The 26,991-nt window shown below is 34.9% G+C and overlaps 1 protein-coding gene across 1 annotated transcript in view; it reads right to left on the reverse strand.

Moving 5' to 3' along the window:
• Nucleotides 1–26,991, reverse strand: part of SEMA3E (semaphorin 3E) — a 249,595-nt gene that overhangs the window by 119,915 nt on the left and 102,689 nt on the right. The window contains exon 2 of the mRNA XM_056118137.1: nt 429–589. Coding sequence (XP_055974112.1) covers nt 429–589 — 161 coding nt within the window. The remainder of the gene's footprint in view (nt 1–428; nt 590–26,991) is intronic.

Here is a 26,991-nt window from a genome sequence, read left to right on the forward strand (position 1 = left end):
TCACACAACCAAGTATAAGAAGCAACAGCCTGAATTTGGGTTATTACAACACAACGAAATGACTTAGGTATATTGAGATTACATGTCCATATTTCTTCAGGCTGGGGTTTCATTGTAATAAGGCCCAGAGGGACTATTAGTACTTCATCATATCCCTAACCTCATTCTTAGGTTATTGGGTGTGGCAACACTCATCATCATGAGAGAGGAATGTTGAAAACATGAGTATTAACTACAGAGATCATTGATGTAATAGGAAAGTCACAATGATTATAAATTTTCCCAAAATGGTTTTATATTTACTGAATATTTTCTTTCATCCTAATGGTCAGGAACAACATTTTAAAAAACAAGTAATAGTCATGCACGAAGATAATTCCTACACCACTTTTCTGTTCCTCCAGAAATATAGATGGATGTTTCCATACCTCTCTATAGTCATTGCTGATTTGTTCCAAGCTGAGGGAATACACAAGGTCTTTGCCTCCCACGAAGAGTCTCTCTTGGTATTCATCTAGCAACATTGTGTGGAGATCAAGAAATCCAAATGGGCTACGAAAGACTGATGTTCTGTTTAGATCCAAGAGCTCTGAAATACAATAGAAAATATAGACTAAACACTAGAGTAAATGTATTGTTTAATTACAAACAAAGAGCTCTTAAAGTTTGGATATAGCTCAAGGGTAAGCACCTGGCTGGCATGCACAAGGCTCTTTTATCCCTGCCACTAAGTGACTTCAAAGCATCTCCTGGAATGGTCCTGGTGACCACTAGAACCTTGCTTTGAATGACCAGCCCAGTTGGTTGAGAATTATTGGCATCCTCGGGGGTCCTGAGTACCACTTGAAAGGTCCCTGCCAAAAATATCTCAATCTTAATATGCTAGATAATAACCTACATTTTAAAATATAAAAATAATATTCAATCTTTACAGCGGGGTGCTTGCTATGTAAGAAAGTCATTTAACTGTTCTGTATGTATAAACAAAGATTCCAAATTTATAGTAAATGTGACTCCATTAAATTTCAGAAAAGCACAAATGGTAAAATGCTTTTATATAAAATTGTTTCAGAAAGCTATATTCAAAATTGAACTGTCGAAGTGTGGTTAGAGTGGCTAGTAAAATGAGGTAACCTGTGGATAAAATGAGGTAACTGGGGAAGGCTAATAAAACTGATAACGATCTATATTCTATATTCTACCATAGTAGTTGAGAGTAATTTTCATGCATTCATCCCTATATCAGGAATCAAATTGAGTGGTTTGGCAAACTTCTATGTATATCTGTTTGCTGATGGTATTTTATTGCAAATGGAACTTTAGAGATTTGGTTTGGTGAGTGTCTTTGATGATGATAGGAGAGAATACTGCATCCCAAGACAAAACCCTGCATCCTTAAGAATGTCTGGAGAGGCCCCTTGGATAATATTGATAAGTTCCAACATAATTTCATTTTCTAAAAATCAATGCCAACACATTTGACAGAGACTGTGAGATATTTGATGACCAGAATCCAGACAGCAATATATATGACAATATATATTTAATTTTATTTAATATAAGTTAAATATAATATATAGAATTTTTACAGTCACATACCATGTATATAAAAATCCTTCTATAGATAAAATAATTGTGAATAAAAATGTCATAAATATTTTAATGTTTGCACATGATATGTGATTCAATATTAATTATTTTCATCTTAGTTAAATCTTGTTTCTTCCACAGGAGTATCTACAGTGACTTATTTAAAAGTGTTCTATTGAACAAATTAATATACAACTAGGGAATTAAGATGATAAAAAAACACCAGAAAATAAGACCATTAGAATGATTTTATCAGGTGAGATAATTTAACATCTTATAATTTTAAATGTGAATACAGTGATTAACCACAGGCTTCTGCTCTCAGATATATCTACACCTCAATTCCACTAGTTAATAGGTCTTCATATTCAATTTCAAGTGAGCTACTTTCCTAGCAGTCTACATTATAGAAAGAAAATCATGGAATATGATTTGGAACAGAAATATATATATATGCATATATATGAATGTTAGAGAGAATACTAACATTTCTGTATGTGTGTGAGAAAGAGAGAGTACATATGGCACTGTGATTTATGGTACCGTTAATGACAGGTTTTTATGCATTAAACCCTTTGGGCAAAAAATAAATGTTTGTATACAAATTTTTTGTTTCTTTTAGGGTCTCATCCAGTTGTGCTCAGAGTTTACTCCTGCCTCTACATTCATGGAACATTCTTAATGGTGCTTCAAGGATCAAACTTGGGTCAGATGCAAGCAAGTCAAATGCCTTACCCATTGTGCTATCTTTCTGGCCCCATATGTACATATTTTTATGTATTTTATTTTATTTTTTCTTTTCTCTTATAAGCCCTTACACAGAAACATGGCAAGTATAATTAAGAGAAATTTATCTTCATTCTTAAAATGAAATTGCTAAAAAACTCTATAGTGGACACTCAGTAGACTTAAGTTATCTATATTATACTTCTGTTTATAATTACATCCTTCTATACAAACCAACTGAATTCATATCAGCTTCATATTAAAAGCAACTTTATAGGCATACATTAGTCAGTATGCCTATAAATTACAATGAACATTATTACAATGAACAGAGATTATTACAATGAACAGAGATTAATTGAATCCAAATAACATAAATCTAAGTCTCATGGCAATTAGAAAACCAAAAGAAGCACAAGGTAATTTGTATCTTGGGAGATACTGTATCTTTGCTTCTTGTCTCTCTTAATGCTACTGCTTCACTATATTGCTTTGAAAGGTTTGTTCTTTACTCGGTTTGTGGTCAAATAAATCTGCATTACCTATGATCACATATAACATTTCTGTTCTTATTCCACCACAATAAGACAACAGTTTCTAAATTTCACTTCAATTACAAAGCAAAAGAATATAAATGTTTCAACCAATGCTCACAAATCATCTATAGCTAGCTTCCTAAAGATGGGCTGCATTAGGATCAATTATTCATCCAAGGCTAACCATGGGAGACCATCTAGTAAACAGTCTCTTCTCTATGTGATGTCAGAACAATCACATGAAGCAGTCCAATAGCAAAATCTATCCAGTCTGTATTGATGAATAAGTTTAGAGTAACACATTTTGTTGCAATCTGCATTCTCAATAGACAAAATTTATTGATCAGCTATGTATAGATATTCTATGTGCTCTTGTTAAATATTTAAAAAAATTGTCAAATAAAAGTGTGAAGTTTTCATTAGTTGAACTTGAGCCATATATCTTGATAGTAACAGAACTGGCTATATATTTATACTGGAGAATAAACCACACTCTGCAGAGAGAATACAAACATTTCTGATCTCTGTTGAAATGAGGCAATTATCTATCTCACTGATAGGAAGCTTCTAAGAGATTGAAGTAAGGTTTATTTTAAAAAATCATTGCAAACAAAAAAAGAAAGATAAAAACAGTATTTGATAAAATATGAAATTGCTGGGACTGGAGCAATAGCACAGTGTGTAGGGCATTTGCCTTGGACATGGCTGACCTGCGTTCGATTCCCAGCATCCCATACGATCCCCTGCGCACCGCCATGAGAAATTCCTGAGTTCATGAGCCAAGAGTAACCCTTGAGCATTGCCAAGTGTAACCCAAAAAGAAAAAAATGTGAAATTGCAAAGTTTTAAAATAGAAAAAATATAGGGATTCGAATAAAAATTATAGCACTGTAGCATTGCCCTCCCATTGTTCATCTATTTGCTTGAGCGGGAACCAGTAGGGTTTCCATTGTGAGACTTGTTGTTACTGTTTTTGGCACATCGAATACGTCACCGGGAGCTTGCCGGGCTTTGCTGTGCAGATGGAATACTCTCGGTAGCTTGCCGGGCTCTCCGAGAGGAGAATAAAAACTATAAAGACTAAAAATATACAAAAGACAAATTATCTCATTTGAGAGGAATTCAACATCATTTAAATATTCTAAAATATGAATATGAAAACATTTGAAAGGGTAATATGAAAAACTGCAATAACCAGTAAAAGTGAAGCTTACAATATTGCTATTAACTCTCTTCTAAATAAGAACATGATATTTTTAATCTTTCACTGTCACTGTCCTCCCATTGTTCATTGGTTTTCTTGAGCGGGACGAGTAATGTCTCCATTGTGAGACTTCTTGTTACTGTGTTTGGCATCTTGAATACGTCAAGGGTAGCTTCCCAGGCTTTGCCGTGCAGGTGAGATTCCTCCGCCACTCTTGAAGAGCCTGGCAAGCTACCGAGATATTTTTAATATTAACAAGTTTTTTCCAGTGAACATGCATTACTTTATTCATATAATTTTGTTTTTATTTATTTTTAGGTTGGGAACCACTCTCGTCAGGTATTCAGGGGCTATTCTAGCTCTATGCTCTGGAGTGACCTCTGGCAGTCTTGTGATGCCAAGATCTATAGTGTGAAGGCAAGCGCCTTAACCCTGTGCACCTTAACCCTGTTACTATCTCCCCAGACCTTCCATAATACAAAACAAACAAAACACAAACACACACATGCACACACACATAAAGAGAAAGAATGGGGAAATGTTTTGGTGTTTTTAAGGCACATTTCCTTATTTATATGGATACTGATGCTCCCTGTCTGGACTCTCAAGGTAGGAGTAATATTTAATTAGTACATACTGACAGTTACTAATCACACAGTGTTTTGGGCAATCATTTCCTCATTTAAACAGCGTGATATAACTGGAGTAGCAAATACAAACATCTCCACTTTTAGAATGGAAAAGGATTTTCTGAAATGTAGGCATAGCTAAGCTTACTATTTGGTCAGCGTTGGCGCCAAAAGATGAACAATAAAGTTAACTAAAGGATCTATCTGCTTATTAACCATGCGTGGAGATGAGAGGTCTAACCCAGCTTGAACTCACACAATCACTCCCAATTCTGGTCCCCGGTCAAGCAGCAAAACAAATGCTCAACGTATTGAAAGTTTCTTCCTTGTTAACAATGATTTTATAATCTATAGGGAAGCAAATAAGAAATGTTCAGTCTATTAAAAGATTATTAAGATGCCCCAAAATTGAATGCATATTTGCAAAGCCTAAAATAAAAAAGATAAAATAGAAGGTTTTCTTTTTCTTTTTCAACATTCAATCATTGGTACGGCTTGATTCAAAATAATTTAACAGCAATTTCATTAACTGGAAAATGCAGGTTAATAGAAAATTTAAATTACTTTGCTTTGCATTTAATAAAGAATTCAAACAGAACTTTTTGTTGCTTCAACTTATTTCTTTGTGACATTTTGTTAAATATGTTGTATTTTTGAGAAAATAAAGTATTTTTACTTTTTATAGAATTTCAAAATGCATTGGAAGTTTGTGGTATATGCTAAAGGTAAAATAGACAACAAAAACTTCTCTCTTCCAATACATTTTTTACTTCTTTTTAGATTGAGAGCCAGTACTTTAAGTCATGTTATAATCTAAACTTCAAATTACAATTTGTGTGTCTGGAATATTTACCAAGCAGTGGCTAAATTCTTTATCCCTTTGCTTTTCCTTCAAGCTGCCTAGATGAAAGAATCAGAAAATATACAGGAAGAAGGGGACAAAAGAAACTCTAATCTCAGGTAATCTGCAGAAAACAGTGCAAATAATGGACAGTGCTGACTTGGTTAAATGAAGGAAGCTCATTTTGACTTCTTCCTTCTCTAAAAATAACATGAATGACTTGGGGGAGGGAGTGGACAAAAGAACAAGACTAAACTGAGATGCACCAAGTCAGAGTTTATCCGGAAATTTTCTCAAAAGACAACTAATTATTATTGCTAAGCTGCATGCTAATTATCAGCTGTCAATGAAGATATACATGGAGGATTTAGTCATTTCCTCTCATGGTTCTTCTTTTAACCTGCAAGGAAAGCAGTTTTAAAACTCATTGACATTGATATACTAAAGAAACAGTTCTCTTCACTTGGTCAAGTGTATTTAAATTCCACATGTCTGTGTTTAAATTGAGGAGAAGAATGTACTTTTTTTTCAGTTTCCAAACAAAAAATAGATTTAAAGGGAAGGAAGTTTCATTCTTAAATACACACATCTTCCATGATCACCTCTCATGTAGTGACTTCCTGGGACCTAGGCTTTAAGTTTTCATTATTTTCTTAATCAATTATTTAAGCCCTGACAAAGTTAATTATGTTTTCATAATTAAAGATGAAATCAAATAGTTTTCTGAAACCTGGAGGAAACTGGAGGGTATTATATTAAAGGAAGTCAAAAGGATAAGAACAAGCATTGGTTGTTCTCACATATTTGTGGTATAGAGGAGACAAGAATTGGAAAAGGTGTCAGGAGAGAACGAGGTGGTAGACTCATAATGACATAAATAAATGGGGAAAGGGTCTTGGACATTTCAGTAATTAAGATATGTAATTATGTACATCAAATCCATAAGAGTCAACACTACTATAAACACAGGACCCAAATTTTATAGTATGTAAATTTTGAAAAGTATAGGAGCTCATGATTCTCTTTTCTGTGTATCAGCCTTTGCTTAGTTCCCTGATGTCATACTAAAAACCTTGCCAGGTCTGTCATCATCTGTGAGTTGCTTTACCTCACCACTTTCTATCCTTCCAGGATCTCCAAGTCTGGGTCTTTTAAACTTTGTCAACTAATGACATAGTTGACTTCTTCTTCTGAACTCTTTGAGAAGTTTCAAATCTATTATATCTCTGAAGCAAAGTTTCTGAGACTTATGGTCCCCTGTGGGCTCCCAGAATATTTTAAGGGATCTACAGATGAAAAATCACATAAATATAGGACCACAGCCTGAGACTAGAGAGACCATTGGTAGCATAGAGAGGCCACAAGAAGCAAACCATGTTGAAAGGGGCCCAAATCAGGAAAAGGTTGAGAAACACCAACATAAACCTCCCACCTATGGAGCCTCGGTTATGTTATCATTTTTTAATGACTACATTGCATAAGTGGTGCTTAACTTCAGCACTGACAGGAAAGAGGTTCATGAAGAAAAAGACTTTTTCAACCATCACTCTGATATAGACAGTATCAAAATTGTGCTAGTCATTTACTTAATAAAAATTCTGTAGGGACACCCAAAAGGAGAGAGAACAAAAGAGAATGTCCTGCCACAGAGGTGATGTGGGGTGGGGGTGGTAGGAGGGATACTGGGATCATTGGTGGTGAAGAATGGGCAATAGAGAAGGGATGGGTACTCGATCATTGTATGACTGAAACACAAGCACGAAAGTTTGTAACTATACCTCACAGTGATTCACTAATAAAAAATATAAAAAATAAAAATTTAAAAATTTAAAATTCTGTAGGGAATTATAAAACAAATGAACTTTTTTGAACCCAAATTTCATCATCTGTGAAATTAGTAGTCAAAGTAGAGTTGTTGTAAGAGTCCTATGAGTCATACTAGCTATTGTGTGCCCCAAATGTATCTTCTTTCTCCTTTCTTTCATCCTGATATGACTGGCATTGAAAGAGTTTTAATAAAAACAGGTGTTTCTTAACTATACTCTGTCAAAGGGACAGTGCTCCCTCAAGGTCCATTATATTAGCTTAAAGAAAACTTAAAAATATCTAAACATATGATTACTATTGTCAAAGAGTGTATTTTACTTAAAACCTTACTTTCCTATCAATAGTAGTTTTGGATCATCCTAATCCTTCTTTCAATCAACAATCATTTCAGTGTGCAAGAGAAAATTTGTCCTTTTTTTCTAATTATGATAAACCTTTATTTATTTAAACCCTGAAATATACAAATTTCCACCCTTGGAGTCTAAATTAAGTACTTAAGAAAATATTAAGAAACATGAAGAAAAAAATTCTTTCAATATTTTTGCTATTATTATCAAATCTGGAATTTTTTATGAGTTTTCCAGTATTTACTTTGGAAGTTGTTTTTATAAAAAGAGTTGTCCATTTCTACAAAGGCATATGAGCTGACATGATATTAGGGAATTACAGCAACATAGCCTTTGTAAATCTCCACCCTCGATGTTTTTATAAAAGTCTGAGTCTCATCTTCACAAAAATAAAAATGTCTCTTTTCATTTCATTTAATCCCATAAAATGTTCACATTGGGAAAAAGTGACTTCTCAAGGTCCAGAAACCTACAATCTGATAATCTGTTACAATAAACATTTTCACTTTAAAAATGTCATTTCAACATTGACAAATTGCCAGAAAGATATGACTATTGTGTAATTTGGGTGTTTTCTCTATGAACACCATATTTTCAGAATTTTTACACTGATAGAATAATCACTGAGTTTCTAATCCAAAAAAATGAGGACAATTATATATAATCTTTTGGTATTCTATTAAGTCGAAATCATATGTCCTCTTCTATAATACAATAGCAAAAAATACCAAAAATGACTCTAGTAGATGCATATTAGCATGCAGAAAAAAAGATTATGTGTTATTTACTATCTTTGATAGACTTGGAAATGCTTGACAATTACTAAAATCTCATTTACTCTTAAATTACATGCCTCAATTAGCGTAGCTGCTGCCATGTGAACCGGATGTCTCTTACTGTGTAATAGGCCCCCTGGGTCAGTGGGTTCTCCTCAGATGAGGCCAACTAAGACATATGAAGAGAAGAGACAAACCAGTGCTGTATACACAGTTCACTGCTGATTTTCTTTCACAAAATGTTGCCTTAGTGACTAAGCTGTTAACAAATTCTTCCTCTGTTTTCCTTTTCTGGAAATCCTCAATAAGCACTGATTCACCTCCCAGAAAACTCTGTTGTTATAACCTGCCACAGGACAAATAGTATCTAAAAAGGCCACCTGTGTTTTCCCTGAAACTTATGAATTGAGAAAGCAGAGTCACTAAAAAGTCTCTTGTTGGTAGGTATCAGGCAAAGTGTTTGACTTACATAATTTCATTTACCTTTCAAGTTATTGAAACTAGGGGTGTGTGATGCTCCCCATCTTAGATATTAGGAAACAGTAGCTCTCAGAAAAACTTAAAAATTTCTTATTTCCACACATCATTTAAATGTCAATGACATCACTTTATATATTGAGCCACAAGTATTTGCATAATTTTATCATATAAAGACTAAGATTAGTCACGGGATTTCACCAGGTAAATTAATTAGGAGCAAACTAGAAACATTTCTTATAGTTCATACATTATTTAAAAACATATATTAATGGTCATAAACATATATATTACACATATATATGTTAAAAGTTATATATATAATGTTTTATATCTATAACGCACATATATATGATAATAACGTATGAACAAAAATAGATCTACTCTCTAAGAAGATTGCTCATAGAGCTAGAGCACAAACCTTGCATGCACAAGAGGACCTGAGTATAGTACTCCATGGTCAGTCAGCCAGGTTTAATTCTGGTGGCCCTGAGCACCACTGGGTGTGGCCCTGGTAGTCCACAGCACTGCCAGTTAGAGCAGCTCTGCATGACAACCTGAGCATAGAAGGGCCAGGCTAGAGTGGCCTCTAGGCCATGGAACAGTACTAGGGATGGCCCCAAAATTAATTTACAACAAGTCAAAACACCAGTGTTTTATGCCTAACTTTGCCACTGAATGTTACCATTTATATTGAATCAACTTTGCCATTTGCAGGCTGAGAGGAGTAGATGAAATACTCAGTAGGTATTAGCTAGTAGCTTACTTCTAGCTACTCTATGTTTTCTATACAGGAACTAGATACTCTCTATTTGGAGATGATTTAAGCTGAAAGATAAACTAAATATCAAAAGGATGCTGTCCAGAATTTATGAGTTTTTAAATTCTTTATGATAGCAAAATCAGCTCTAGCTATACAACAAAATATGTAAGAATTAATGCTGGAGACATATTTTCTATCTGTAATTCTTGTGTGCCAAAAGGTTTTCAAGGGTAGGAGAGCTAGTTCAATGGGCTGGAGAGTATGTACTGCGTACAGATGGCCTGGGTTTGACGCCCAGCACCACATGGTCTCCTGAGCAGTGGTGGGAGTATTTCCCAAGCACAGAGCCAGGAGTAATCCCTGAGCACTGTTGGATATTACAAAAAATTAACAAAACAAGCAAAATACACTATAGAGTTTTGGCTCTGTGACTCCTGAACACTATGGGGCCCTCGGAATTCCTGGAGTGACTCCTATAAAGGTAAAAGTGAACAAGAAACATATCACTATGGATACAAAAATAACACTTATAGTTATTTATTTTCCTGTGACTTCTGACAGTCTTAAAGCATGCATTTTCTGTGCATTCTAACATCAGACAAAATAAAAACTAACCTAACCTCATAGCTGGATAAGAACGATTACTAAAAAATTTGGGTTGGACCATATTAAAATTATAAGAAATAATTAAAAGATATGATTAAAATTTGTTATTTTCAGTCAGCTAAACAAAAATCTCATTACTCAGGAAATAAGTGACTATGGAAATGTGAACTTTTCCTCATACTGAAAAGAAGAAAATAGATGAAAAGGGACAAAAAGCATAAAAAACTAGAAATATACTTCAATAGAAGAAATTAGAACACATTTTGTGATACCTAGGGGAAAAACTGCAAAGTGTAAAATTTGCTCTAGACAAGCAATTTATTAGTAGAGCAAGTTTAAATAATGAAATTTAATTTCGGTTATGAAATTAAAGATCAGACCCATATTCTGCATTCTAGGATGGAACTGCCAATCATCTTCTCTGAGAACCAACTAAATTTCAGAAAAAAAAAATACTGTTCCTTTCAGCTCTAGCAAGAGTCGAATATATTAGCATGTAGCTTTCCTATTCCCCAGGCCCTTAATCTATCAGAACAAATGTTTGCACCCGGGTAACATCAAGTCAAATATGATTCTATATACATTTGGATCCTTCTGGTCAGGTGACTGCCCCTATCTGGGTAATACTGGAAATCGAAGATAAATATTCTTTCAATGCTATGACCAAAATTAGATAACCTTTGCCAGAGAAAAGGGAAATGCATAAACCTCTCTGGTTAGTGGACACCCTTCAAAAAAGATGATGTAGTTCTAAGAATGAAGGCAAGTTCTAGAATTTATCACTTAAAGCAGAATGAATTTTTTTTTCTCCTAACCATCTGAAAGAGAGAAAGGCAAGTAAATAATTTTAAATTAGTTGGGTATTGATGACAGAAGAAAGCAGGAATACAAGGATTGATGGAAACAGTAAATAATATAAAAAATAGCATTTTGGTTATAGTTTATATACCTAAAACGAATGAATTAGCAAACACAATACTTATTTAAAACTATTAACTCCATCATTTTATATATTATTTTCAGTTCTAAGAGATCACCCTGATTTGCAATATGAATAATTTTTGAAAAACCTTAAATTATTAGATAGCATTCAAACTGCTAAAATATTTATAGTAAGAGTATTCATGGGCATACAAAAATTATAAATAATTGACACTGTAATTTTCCTCTGAAAATGCAGGAAAACTAATATTATAAATTCTATGACAATTTGAAAACAATTTGATAACATTTTATTACAATAATATTTAAAATTTAGTTATCCCATTTTTGTCTTTAATATTCATTGTTAGAGATAGTAGACATGATACCTTGTTAGATGCTTTATTATAATAAATTTTTAAGTGTTGGAAGGAAATTAGCACACTTCATTAAGTATATATGCATATTTAATGCATTATCAGTAAATTCCCAAGAGTAAAGTACTAATTAATTAATTTCTACCAAAACTCATTAACAATTCTGCTCATATTACTAAGGACATACCATATTTGAAGCCAAGGAGCAAATGCATATATTATCTTTTTATGTATATACAGGTTGTGTGTGCATATACAAGTGTGTGTGTATATATATATATACTTGCATGTATATATACATAAATACATACATAGACATACATATAGTTTCAAAAATAACTACATGTTTTCTAAAAGAGGGATAATCTAATAAACATGATTTCTTGTGTGATATGATTTGAAGAGAGGTAATGTAGAGGGCTCTTTGAGGACAATTACTTAATCCTCTTCCAGTTACTCCATCATGAAAAGCTTTGCAACCTTGATATTTCTGGCATTCAATCGATGCCATTAAAATTTCTGAACGTATGGAAAGTATTATACCTTACACTTTATCAAGTAATGACTTAGTTTTCTCTAAATACTTGGACAGGATCTAGATAAACATAGCAATTAGACAAAACTAGAAGAGGGGTGCTTTGAGGAGATAAAAATGTTTAATTAGGAGTGTCTCTGGCAATGAAATTAATTTCATGATTGGTACCAACACAGAATTCACAGAATTTCCTATGTGGGCCAACTTTCTAGACCATGCACAGGGCTTTTCTCTGTTGCTAATATAGGGGAGTCCAGAGGCAAGAAATTTCTTCACTTTTAACCTATTTTTCTGCAGACAATTAGACATGTTCTGTAGCATAAATATTGTCTGCACAGGGTATCTGAAGAGTATCACAAAGGTTTAAGTAATTTACTAAAACTTTATTTAGGAACCTTATCAACCTTACAAAAAAAGTATCATTCTGCTCATAAATTCAACGTTTATTGTAGGTAACTCTATTCATGTTAACTTTAATTCTACTCATATTTTCACAGAACAATGTCTGTTCCACCCACCCCCTCCTTTGCTGCACACTGAAATCTCTTAGAAATTCCTAAAAAAAAAAAAAAGGCTGAGGCCTGCCAAGAGAATATGTTGTGTTTGGCATGACACTGGTTTCTTTTTAAACTATCCACAGGTAATTCTAATTTGACATAAAGATTAAGAACCTCTGCTAGTGAACAATCCTGCTGACTCTCAGCTATGAAATAAAAGACAAATAACATACATGTATAATCACAAGATTCTATATACTTGTGGTCCTGTTATAGGTTAGATATTTGCCAACGTATCTAGTCATTGTTCGAACCTGGGTCAATAGAAGAAGGAAAATAAAACTGATCACTCTTGTCCTTGTAGATAAGATCAAGAAGAAGTAAAAATCAAATTACAGTAATTTTATAATATATTAGATATTATACCTGCCTAGTGTTAGTGAAATCTTATGAGTAATGATTTGACATCAATTAGATCTTCACTTATCCACAGAGGTTAGACTAAAGATGGAATTAATCTCTATTCTCAAGGTAATAATAGTAAAGAGGCCAGTCTTTTCTACTGGTTGCAATAAATGGAAATTATTTGGGGTAGTGAGGAGCTGAGGGGAATGAGGCCACACACAGTTGTGCTCAGGGCTTCCTCCTGGCTTTAAGCTCAAGGATTATTTTTAACAGTGCTCAAGGGACCTCATGCGGTGCCAAGGATCAAACCAGGGTCAAATACATGCAAGGTAAGCCTAGTACTATTTTTCCTGTCCATGGAAAGTATTTTAAGAGAAATGTGCATTCAATGTCAGTGTCACCTCAGTGTGAGACAAGGGTTACAATTTTTTTTCAATTTCTTTTTACCACAAAGAAGGAATAAATTCAATAATTATAACTGATTGGAAGATAAATGCAAAGAACTTTTTCAAGCCTAAAGAGGCAATTTTGTTCAAAAATATGTTAGGGAGGACATTTATACTCATGTATTTCCCATGGTCAATTGAACTCAAAGGATCATCAAAGTCATAGTTATCTCTAGGACTCCTAAAGTTATCCTTATGCCTTCCTTAAATTTGCATTTGTGAGAAAGCAAACACACTTCCCAGAGAAAACAACAAAGAGTTTTTGGACAAGGTTATATAATTTAAAGATCTCTTGCATTGGTATGTAAAGAAGCTGTACATAAATTGTTAAACTACTTATAAATGAAACTTTTGCACTGAAACATTTAGGAACTCACTAACTGGATGACTATTGCCATACTAGAAAGTAACACAGGAACTTGCTGAAAAAAAATTAGAGGTATTTAATGAAGGCAAGTGCACTAAATTAGGTACAGACATTTTAAATATCTTTTTATACAAGAGTTATAAGTTTGTTATGGATAGGTCTATAAAATATAAAATGTTTTTTTATTTTAATTATGGTATAATATAGTGATTAAATATGTACTGATACTTATCAATATAATTTTAATTATTATAAACATATATCAAACATGTTCTGAATTCAAAGCCTCACTATTAACAGCAGGAAAAAGGTGTTTTTTTTGTTTCTTACATAAAAAACTAAAGCTGAATTAGAAGCTCACCTATTGATTCTTTGAAATACAGTGAGGATTTTATATTTTTAAAATATCAAAGGGAGGGTACACCTCAATTATAATATAAAAGTCTCCATTTAAGTATTTTTCTTAATGAACTGCCATTTATATTTGGTTGTTCTGGCTCTTTCTTTTTGAAGTTGGTAAGCCCCATGTTCATTCCTTTCTAATTAGTTAGATGTGTCCTCCTTGGTAATAGGTGGCTACCACAACACAGCTTTCTAGTTTTCAGACTCAATTAAAAAAGTGATAGTGAATCTTGGCTCAAAATCAAGGCTATGACCCCTAAAAACCATCACATCTTCTTTAATCTCCCACTGCTCTGTTCTCTGACAAATTCCCTCGACAGCATAATTACCCCTTCCAGTAACTCTTCCAAAAGGTCTAAGCAGAGTTCCCAGGAGAATAAGAAGGTGCCATGGATGTTTTAAATTAAAAAAAAAAATAAAACACATTAATTTTTTAAAAACAAAATGGTAACAAATTTAAATGTCCAATTTTGATTACACAGACAGTTAAAATGTTATAAATTTAATTATATCACTGATAGTAAAGGTTAACTTGCCTCAGAACTTAAAAGTCTGAGAGACTATATTCAGGATATCTATTTTATTAAAGACAAAGCTATCATTGGATCTTTAAAACACTAAGATATAAAGACATTTACAATCATATTACAAGAGAAATCATATAAGCTGGATAACTTTAGTCTATACTTTTGGAAAACTAGAAATTATGCTGCTCTTTCACAACTTATAATATTTTTAAATAAATAACTAAATAAATAGGCTTTAGATCAATAGCATGCTCTCTTAATTAAGCACTCTCCAAAATTACTTGTATAAATGCACCATGGGTTCCAATATAGGATCTTCTTATATCTATTTTATAGATATTATTTTTTCATATTTAACTGATAATTTTTTGCTAAATCTACCTTTCTAAAAAATTAAGATAATAAAAACTTTTATTTTCTATATACCCATATACTATACCTTAAATATAAAGCTTTTAAGTGTTTATTGGCTGCATAGGGTATCATAGTTAATTCTTGGTCTAGATTATGTTTTCTCTATAATAGGAAAAATACATGCTGCAGAGTGAGAGAAATATTATATGTATACTCTAAGGATCAAAGTAAATGAATTAAGTCAGGTTAGATTACACTATAATTAACAAAATACTTCATAATAAAATGTGAATAATTAATGAAAATATACTGCTTTCACCTACACTTATCATTATTTTAAAGAATCAAGAGAGGTGGAAAAAGGAAAGTTTCAACTTACCTTAAATCATTATCAAATATCATATTTACTAGAATATTTCCCCTAGCAGGTACATGCTTCTTTCTTTATATACATATGCATGGTAAGTTTAGAAAGAAGAAAATTAATTTTCCTCACATATTGTTTTCTTCTCCCTTGAAACAATAACTTGTACCAGCAGAAGCTTGTCTAATTGAAATGCTCTTTGTCCTTGCCAGGGCAAATACAAGATTAAATTAAAGTAAGCAACAGCCTTGGTCAGAAGGGACAGTGTGGAAGCAATTCTTTCAAGGGGTTACCCCCACCTGTGCTCAATTCCCCTCACCCATCTCCTTTCCTCCTCACCATCCAGGCAGGGGGCAGAGGCCTCTCAAGCACCCTCCCACACTGAAGGTGTTTTACTTTTTGCAGTACTCAAGAAACTCAACAAAAGGCTTTTCTTGGGAGAAAATGGAAAAGTCCTTATTCGAAGTAAATGTTACAAATTACTTGAGAACTAAACATCATTTGTTCTCATTTCATAACAAACAGCATTAGAGATAGTAGTATCAATAAGCCAGCAAACTAGCAACAAAAGGGTACTGATTCCCTTAATCTATCATGTCTTCATAGATCATTCCTACTACTTGGAAGAAGGAAGAGTTCCACTAACTCCTAATATTACACCACCTTCCCATCACAAAATACTTATAGAAGCCCAAGGATATTAATCTGTAAGTTATTAACTTATCTTTTAAAATTTAAAGTTACTACAGAAATAATTATCACATATATATCTAGGATAGACTGCTCATCTCAGAAATGGACAAGGTCCCCAGAACATTAAAAATTAGTTTTGATATATTTTTTCCAAATACAGTCTTTATTTTTATTTATTTATTTATTGAATCACCGTGGGAAAGGTTACAAAGCTTTCAGGTTTAGGTCTCAGTCATGCAAATATCAAACACATTTACCTTTACCAATACTTATTTTTTACCATGAAGAACCCCAATAAAACCCCACCCCCCACCCCTCCCAGTCCCTGTGGGGCAGATGAATTCTAGTTAACACTCTATCTGCTTTGATTAGATTCATTGTTTCAATAAAAGATTCACCACTATTATTTAGAGTTTACCCCCTCCCCAAATCAGACATGCTGAAAAAGCATTGTGAATTGATTTGCTTTCTACAGCTGGGTTCAAGAATTAAATGTTGGTTTTGGATTTCTGCTATTTTACTTATTGAACCTGGAAGTATTTCTACTGAAAGTCAGATAGTTAAGAAATTGGTTTCTGTGCTCTGGAGTCGTGGTCGTGCTGGAGAGCCGCTAGTGGGGGGCAACTGGTGGCCTCGGTAGGGCGTGAAGGGCGGACCGAAATGCCCCCCTTCCCATGAGGTTTTAGTCGCCCCCACACCCCCGGCTCATACCTGCTGTCCACAAGGCTCCCATGCGGCCGCCATCCTTCTTTCCAGAAGAGAGACGGCGAATGGGGCAACACCCTTTCCCCTCTGGTAGACTTGATGGCCTGGATTAACGCATAGTCCTTTCACTTTTCTGCTCCAAGCTGCTTGGTTCTGCATTAAGTCCTTGTGCTTCTGGGGCTGTGGCCGTGCTGGAGAGCCGCTCGTGGGGGGCAACTGGTGACCTCGGTAGGGCGTGAAGGACGGACTGGAACGCCCCCCTACCCATGAGGTTTTAGTCGCCCCCACACTCCCGGCTCATGCCTGCTGTCCACAAGGCTCCCATGTGGCCGCCATCTTTCTTTCAAGAGAGGAAAGGGCGAATGGGGCAACACCCTTTCCCCTCCAGCAGACTTGATGGGCTGAATTAACGCATAGTCCGTTCACTTTTCTGCTCCAAGCTGCTGGGTTCTGCATTAAATCCTTGTGTTTCTGGGGCTGTGGCCGTGCTGGAGAGCCACTTGTGGGGAGCAACTGGTGACCTCGGTAGGGCGTGAAGGACGGACCGGAACGCCCCCCTTCCCATGAGGTTTTAGTCGCCCCCACACCCCCGGCTCATACCTGCTGTCCACAAGGCCCCCATGCGGCCGCCATCCTTCTTTCCAGAGAAGAGAGGGCGAATGGGGCAACACCCTTTCCCCTCCCGACAGACATGATGGCCTGGATTAACGCATAGCCCGTTCACTTTTCTGCTCCAAGCTGCTGGGTTATGCATTAAGTCCTTGTGTTTCTGGGCTGTGGCCGTGCTCCAAACTTAACTATGATTTTCAGAGAGAAACGTTGGGTGGTTTACTTCCCATGAATCACTTTGTATATAGAGAGACATCGTGCACCCGCATAAGCGGCAGTGCGGTTTTGAGGAAAAGTCCTAGTTCCCACATACTCGAGCTGTGCTTGTAGAGGCTTCTGGTCACCGGGGTTCCATCAGGGGGAGGCGGGATGCGGTACCTACCCCATCTGGGACTTCCCGATGATCTCGGCTCTTTTTGGAACCTGTTTTTTTTTTTTTCCTTCGGGATCTGTGGATCCCGCTCTCCATGTAGTCCTTCTCTTCGGCTGAAATCCAAATACAGTCTTTACATGAAATAACTAGTGTTAACAATTCATGTAGACCATTAGATCTTTATTTTTTTTATCTTTTTAAAAAAAATTTTATTAGTGAAACACCATGAGACACAGTTGTAGACTTACAAATTTTTGTGCTTAGGTTTCAGTTATACAATGATCGAGTACCCTCCACCAGTGCCCATTCTCCACCATCACTAATCCCAGTATCCCTCCCACCCCCCACTCCCCCATCCCACCCTGCCTCTGTGGCAAGGGCATTCCCTTTTGTTCTCTCTCTCCTTTGGGGTGCTTGGTTTGCAAAAGAGAAATTGAGTGGCAATCCTTTTCGGTTTATAGTCTATTTTCAGCATGCATCTCCCATCCTGGGTGGATTTTCCCAACACCTTTTATTTGTAGACCATTAGATCTTTAATTTGAAAAATTTATATGACATATCAGAATCAGTCATAAATTAATTTTATTTGATTAAAACTTAATTTTAATTCCTTCATATTTTATGCACTAACCAAATTTTCTAGGTATAGTATTATTTTTACAAAGTTAGTGACCTCGGATTTATAAAGAGAAAATATTTGCTTCTACATAGGAATTTAGAAAATTATAATAATTTAAGTTTTGCTTGACAAAGATACAAAACAGATGTTAAGAAATTTTGGTCTATGTTTTCACCGTTGATTCTGCTTGGAAGAAATTCATAACAAGAGTAAATTCTGGAGGGAAAGTAAGTTTTCACTACAAATGAAGACAATGCAAATTTGTAATGTTTCCTAATATAAACAATACTTAGCAGATTTTGACACAAAGGGGATTTCAACCATTTGATGTCAGGCATTGCTGAGGGATAATATTTGCTTAAGTAACTGAAGAAGGTAAGTCAATATTATGTAGACTTGATAATTACAAATTGTAAAAATGCTTAGAACAGAGAGAATTAATTTATTATAACCACTGAAGTCAATACATCCTGATGCTTTATTTTAATATTCAACATCATGGACTTCAATGGTATATTTAAACAGTGGTAATGAATGAATGATTTTTTTTACCCTGAAAATGTTTATATTTATACCACAAAACTCATAGATGATTGCAAGCTCAGTAATAACAGTATCTTACAGCAAAATGACAATATTAATATATTTTACAATATTATATATAATAATATAATTCAGTATTTACTATTCCAAAAATAAGAAAGTAAGGCTTTAGCAAAAAAATAAGGCTGCACCACCATGGACTCCATATGTACAAATCTTATGCATATATGCAATACATTTGGCATATGGTACATAAAGGGAAATGTGCTGCTATCAGAATAATGCATCTGTTCCATAGAATGTTTAACTTCCTGGTATATGATTTTTAAACTCAGTGTTCTCTTGTGACTACTAAAATGAAAGAAATGACACACAAACTTGTGTTCATATAGTATATCAACTCTAGTCATTTCAGGATCTATAAGCATATACATTTAAATTAAACATCTGCATTGACAAGGAAAGGCTTCAGCAACAGCGTGGATGCTCCAAACCATGCTCCAAAGAATCTCATGTTTTTGCAGATGTCTTATGCTACACAGAGCATGAAAGACTTTGCTCTATGTCCTTACACACTCCATTCTCTAAATAACAAGTTGGCTTTGTAGAGGTAGAGGAAGAGTATGAAACACTGTCACGTTCAGATCGTGTCCTAATAGAGAAAACTTGGCAAGCTTTTAATATCCAAAAGTTTAGGAGATAAAAAATGGTTTCTAATTTGGAACTTAGTGGTCATTATGCTCCAAGGAGTCTTGCCTTTACTATGCTTCATTCAAGATATTACAGGGGTAAAAGAAAAATATCAATTGTTAAATAATTCACTGGGTACCACCAGTTTCACTAATGTCATCTCCTCTTTTCTAGGAAGGTAGAATATTTTTCTTGACTATTACTTTATGTAACTACGCAGCAAAGAAAAGGGCCAAGGAGATGTATAATAAAAGCCTACAACAGCAAAATTACCATAAGCAGAACAGATGACAAAGAAGAGGTTGATGAGAAAAAAGAAACTCAACATGTAAGCAAAAGTTTTTTCAGAAATAAAAACTCAGATGCTAATTAACATATCACATATACTCATTATACAATAGAAAATGAGAGTTTATAGGTTTTAAAAGTGTATAGGTTTTTATTGGAATTTGAGGCTACATCAGTTTTGAAGGGAAAGATCACAACTATATTTTAAGGAAGATCTAAGATAAATGAGAATAAGCTTATACAGTGGCAGTAAAGGAGATATATAGTAAGAAGCATGATTTGAGAATTTTGGATGACAAAAGTAAGTACTAGTGCTAATCTCCACTGGAAATTTTTTGAAACCCTAAAGGTATTGTTTCCATTAAAAGCACACAAAGGTATGGATGGTTATAAATAAAAGATTCAGACCTCTTCAGAGAGTATAACAATTTTTTAAAAATGTAAGTAATGGCCTTGGTTTTCTTCACAAAAGGAAAACGATTTGACATATTTGAAATGGGGATGGATTTACAGCTAGTAAATAAGGAAATGAGTCTTAATTTGAGAGATACTTATATGGAGATCATTCCAAAATGAACATGAGGCATATATAGTGAAAATGCATAGAAAACACTTTTATGTTCAGCTTGATTTGGGGAATATAAATTAATAATTCAGTTTTTGCCAAATGTGCTCATTAGTCCAGAAATAAGTTATAGTTAATATAAATCTGGTTAAGAAAGGAAAATATATAATGAAGTCTATAGCTACAGCAACACCAATAACAGTGACTTAAAGTAGAATCTGTATAAAAGTGAGAGGACATAAACAATGTTCATATGTTAGAAAATCTTCAGATAGACAAACTGGTTTCAGTCTGGCTTGGGTCCAAGTCTAATCTCATCTTGTTTTTTGGGTTTTTTTTTTTGCTTTTTATTTTTTGGGTCACACCCAGTGATGCTCAGGGGTTACTCCTGATTCTACACTCAGGAATTACTCCTGGTGGTGCTCAGGGGGATGCTGGGAATCAAACCTGGGTCGACCGCGTGCAAGACAAATGCCCTACCCGCTATGCTATTGCTCTAGCCCCTCATCTTGTTTTTTGATGTTAGAAAGGTAATTCCTTTTAATTTTATGTAGTTTCCTTATTCATACAATGACTTGATATAATTATTTCATGGATTGAATTATTTATATGAAGCAGAAAAGTAACCAAATACTATACTACTATATTTATTAAAAAACAAGGTAAGGATAAAGGGATAGCAGATGATATCAGTTAATGATAATGATAATGCTTCTTAACCTATTTAATTTCTTCCTTTCTTGGTGAAATCTTAGCCATCAAAATTAGGACACCTCTGCTAACTCTTTTTTGCCTTTCTATTCCTTCACAGCTCTCAGACTTAGCCATTTTTCCATTCGGCTGCTCTAGGGCATAATGAAGCTATTTTCTCCTCTCCTCTTTTTATCTCATGAATTTCTATTTGATCTTGGCTTTCATACTTAAACACATCTTTTTTCATTAGACCTACAGAAACCCTTCTAGAACTTGTCTTGTCTAACAACCTTCAAAATGTTACTTATTTTTTCAGCATGGCTTGGCCCTTTCTATCACCCAAACTTCATACTTCTGCATGCTCCACAGGTTGCCTCTACATTATCAGCATCACATTTCTTTCTTCATTTTTGTAGATCACACCTGACTATGTCCAGGGCTTACTCCTGGCTCTGAACTCAGGGATCAGTCCTGGAAGTGCCCAGGTAATATATAGGGAGCCAGAGATTGAATTGGGTTGGAAGTATGCAAGGCAAGTGCTTTAACAGCAGTAATATCTCTCTGGTCCTGAGAACCATGTTTTCTCATGTCTCTGAATTTCTGCAGTCTTACTGCTTAGCCTATATCCTTCAGAAGTCTTTGAGGACTCATAACCAATCCTACCATCATTCCACTCTCCTTAGGCTCAATAACCCCTTGCATGAGTGCGAAAGCTCTTGATTCTATCTTATACTAGAGCACTTATCCTTTTGAGTTTCAATCGTCAATTTTCTTTATATTTAAAAAAATTGAGAATCTTGGAAGCTTTGTTTTATTTATTCCTACATGAACCAAACTTTGCATTAATAGTAACAATATCAATGGCACTGGAAGCTTACCAGATATAATTAGTCTGCATAGCAACCCCAGGGAATATGTACCTTTCTGTTCGTTATCATTTTGTTCAAGAGAAAATCCAGGCAGAGCTAAATAAGAAAAACCTTGAACAAAGTCAAAAAAAAAGAAAAATGAAGGAATGAAAGAAAGAAAAAGAAAAACCTCTTCAGTCTCAAAACTAAGCCAAGGACCAGTTTGTTTGATGTTTGATCTGTTCAATTTTCCTAAACACTTAGCTAGGCTCTCACTTCAGAAGTTTGTCACATAGTACATCAATAGATATACGAAAGATGAATGAGTAGGTACACTCATTAAATGAGACTTAAAATAAAACCAGCCATGACATTAATTTGTGTTAGCTCTGCTATTTTCTTTCAGTCTATTTTCTGATCTCTCAAACACCAGAACTACCCTGCATTAGAGAGCTTGCATTCATTTAAATTTTTATTCAGTGTCATTTACAATTCTTTCAAGTTATGCCTATGAGAGTACTGTTAGAAAATTGCACTCATTAGGAGCACATGAAATCTCAGGAACGAGCCTGGCTAGACAGCTGCTCCAGTCTCAGTACCAAGACTGAGTACCAAGCTCTTTCACCAAAGAAAGAACCTCGGAGAGACTGTTTGGCAATCAAATCCATGTTAGTTTTTTCTCTTTCTACATTCCTCTCTCCTTATCAACTAGCACCAAAGTTCACTCAGTTTCTCCAAACATCTCCTGTTTTGTTTTCAATGCCACAAGGTGGCTGGAAAATCAGAATAAGTGAAAAATCGACTGAGACATAGGCTTGTGAGGATTAAGGAGAGTAAGTTTGAGAGTAGTTCTGGTTGCAGCTTAGATCTAATGTTTTCAGTTTTGTTTTGTCTGTGTTTTTGATAGATGGCTATAAGCGCCGACCACTGGAACTTTGTAATGTGACTGTCAAGTTGATAGGTCAGGTTAGGGTGGGATTTTGGGTGGGGTGGGAATAGGGGAACACTGGTAGAGGGACGTTGACACTGGTGGTGGGACTGATGTTGAAATATTTTATGCCTAAAACTCAACTATCATTAATTTTGTAAATCATAGTTCTTTTATTAAATAATAAGTAGTTCTGCAGCAATGAGAAAACATCATCATGGACAATACTTCACATTACTATATTGTTAACCCTTACTTCATTTTGGAGAATGATGTCACTGTCACTGTCACTGTCCTCCCATTGTTCATTGATTTGCTCGAGCGGGCCCAGGAACGTCTAATTTTTTTTGAGACTTGTTACTCTGTTTGGTATATTGACTATGTCACGGGTAGCTTGCCAGGCTTGCTGCATGGGTGAGATACTCTCAGTAGCTTGCCGGGCTCTCTGAAAGGGGCGGAGGAATCGAACCCGGCTTGGCCAGGCTGGCTGTGTGCAAGGCAAACGCCCTACTGCTGTGCTATCGCTCCAGTCCGAGAATGATGTAAGTTTATCATTTTCAATTCAAATACTAGTCAGGGAATAGGTAGGATATATTTTATTATTGAGTAAGTTGAAAGAGCCACTCAACGGTAAGTTTAAGCCCAACTGAACCCGCTGATCACAGAAAATTGGCAAATTCAAATTCTTTGCAACTACTCAGTTACAGACTTGTATCTTCCCTGGAGAATATACTGGAGTGTTGCCAGGTTTTCCTGGCTAGTTCCCAATAGCAACCTGCCTTGATCTGTTTAGGGCTATGTGTACAGGGCATTAGGTTGAGGGGTGAGAGAGATGTCAGCCACATGGCCAACTCCCTCCCTGCAGTATGCCTGTATATAGAATGTTTTCATTGCAGTTAATGAATACTTTGGTTCCCATTCTGGAAGTCACCTGAACAATCTAACATATTTTTCAAATACTGGGTATAGATGCACAAATTTTCAGTGAAAGTTTTACAAGCATCCATATGGCAATTCTTTCTAGCAAATATTTTTCTTTTTAAACACAGTTTTCCCTGTAGTGTGTAAGGGACCAGTTTGTCAGGAGACTGTTTTAATTGTGTAAGAACAAAAAGAACATTTTTACTGAGACAGATAGGCAACATTTAGGTTTAACCTGGAAAACTGAGTAAATTTCGGCGCAATTCTGTTCCTATTTTATAGAACATATATAGCGAATATGCAAAACTTACTTATACAATGGTTAAGAAATTAATGCCACTGCTCAAGAGCTAGGGAAAAGATGGTGGTAGAAAGGAAAAAGAAATGTCTTCTAGAATTTTCAATTTCAAGCTTTCCTGAAGAAAATTGAGTATGTTTGAGTAAGGGGATATACATGTGGTACTATAATAATCTGCTTTAGTTGCTATAGAAATATCAATTAGTAAGCACTGTAGCATTGTCCTCCCACTATTCATCGATTTGCTTGAGTGGGCCCAGTAACGTCTCCGTTGTGAGACTTGTTGTTATTGTGTTTGGCATATCGAATACATTATGGGTAGCTTGCCAGGCTCTCCGAGATGGGCGGAGGAATTGAACCCGGGTCAGCAGCATTCAAGGCAAACGGCCTACCTGCTGGGCTATGACTCCAGCCCATCAATTAGTAAATGATTTTAAAAACAGAAATTTTTTTTTCAGTTTTAAAGGTCAGAAAGACTAAAATCAAGGTCTGTACAATTATTAATGAGGGCTCTTTTCTTAACTTAGAGTTAGCCATTTTCTCACTTTTTCCTCACAGTACCCAAAGATAGAGCACACCAACGAATTCTTTGTGGTCTCTATTTATAAGAATACTACTCCTATCAGGGTGCAACCTTATCTCCTTATTTAACCTTTAATAACATCTCAATAAAATTTGAATAAAATTATATCAGAGATGATGATTTCCATATATGAATCCAAGTGGGATACAATGCAACCTCTAGTGGGTTTCTTTTTCTGAAAAAATTTAACATCTCACCCTCCACCCCATAATAAAGAAGCATTACCAATTTGGACACCTTTTTAATCCCTAATGCAATAATATTCTGTCAGTCTACTGAAATACATTAATGAAAAGAATATTCTCAAATATTCTACAGACAAATGAAATTAAAGGTCAAGTGATCTTTATGTAACCTGGACTTGCACCTCCACAAACCCAAGGATTTCTGATTTTTCCGTGAGTATTTGTCAAAGTAAAAAGATAGTCTAAGTTGCTTCATTACTCACTAAGACAGCACTTCAAAGAATGCAGGGAATACAATCTGAGCTGGAGCTACAACACATTCTTAGAGGCAGGTGGTATGGTTTGTGAATTTATTCAATCATTGTCCATAGCATAAAATTGTACTTTTTTATGTTATTAAAATATGGTAATTGTTTGTTAAAGTTTAGTTCTAAGAAAATTTAGACAGAGTAGAGATACATTTTCTCTTTCTAGTTTTCTTTTGATCATCAGATTTAATATTCTCTATTACTTTCCCTGACATTTCACAAGTTTAACACCAGACTTTGTAGCAATTAATCTATATCCTATGTTTCATGTTACAATGTATCTGATCATGTATTAGATTTGTCTCCTTAAGGAAATCTCTTTTGACCTCAGTTGCTTCATAATCATTGTATTGTCTTGGTACATGCTCTCTGTGAGCCAATCTATCACATTTTTTATACTGGAGATTCCTTTCATTCCTTTCTCATCTGAAACTCTTGTTTTGGACTTAACTTGCTCAAGGTTTAGTACTCCTGTTTTAAACATCACATCCCCTAATGGTTTTCAAAGAAATGATGTATTAGTCCTAATATATAAAGAATGAGCCTTCTAAAATGTATTTCTCTTAACCCCCCTAAGTGATACTTTTGCTAAATATGAAATTCCATATTGAAAATTATCTCACTGAAAATTGAAGGCATTTTCCATTGTCTTCTGGAGTTTAGGGTTGAAACCATGAAGAACAAAGCAATTCTAATCCTAGAGAAGTCTGTAACCTGTTTATTTTCCCTAGACTTTTATGTACTTTTCATAGACACCACCTCCAGTGTTCAAACATATAATGTGTTGCATTGATATAAATTTGTTTCCACCCATTGTGCAAGGACCTCACAATCTGGAATGAATTCCTCAAAATACTATGACATCTTCACTGAACCTTTTATGATTTTCTTCACACAGGAACTTCCTTACATAAAAGTTACTTTTTCCATCATAGAAGCACACTTAACTCTCCAAAAGTCTAGGGTCACATGCTCATACTGATGGGGCTTGAAAATGAAATATCTAAGACAAGATAAACTTTATTAACTTAAGAATTTGCTACATAGAACACCCATATCCATTTTTTTACTTTGTGAAGCCCTCCATCAGTATGTTGGTCTAGATTGGTCATATTCCTTTCAAAAGGTAATTCCACTGTGGCCCTGGAGGACTACCAATATCCTAAACCTTAGAAGAAAGCTGAGCAGTTTTTTAATTATAGTTTCCTGGAACAGTATTGTCACAATATGAACCCGATGGAAAATGGAAAAATAAGAATTCTTCACTTCTTATGTTGGTAAAAAAAAATGATTCTATCTATCTATCTATCTATCTATCTATCTTACACACACACAGAGACAGGCAGACAGAATGACAGACAGACAGATACACACACACACACACACACACACACAAACACACCACTCACTTTGTACAAAGCAAGTTTATTTAAGGTAAAGAACAAGCCAGAGAGTAGGAGTAGGTCAAATATAAGAGTACTTTTTAACTATAGCCTGAGGGTGAATTAGGTGACAATTCATATTGGGGTGGGATTTAGGTAGAAGAGTAACAGGTGTAGAGTTATATAACTATCGTGCTTCTGTGGGGTGGGGGTCAGATGACAATTCTAATCAGATTGCAAAGT

The sequence above is a fragment of the Sorex fumeus genome, unplaced genomic scaffold (genome assembly GCF_029834395.1).
Source record: "Sorex fumeus unplaced genomic scaffold, SorFum_2.1 ptg000037l, whole genome shotgun sequence".
NCBI lineage: Eukaryota > Metazoa > Chordata > Mammalia > Eulipotyphla > Soricidae > Sorex > Sorex fumeus.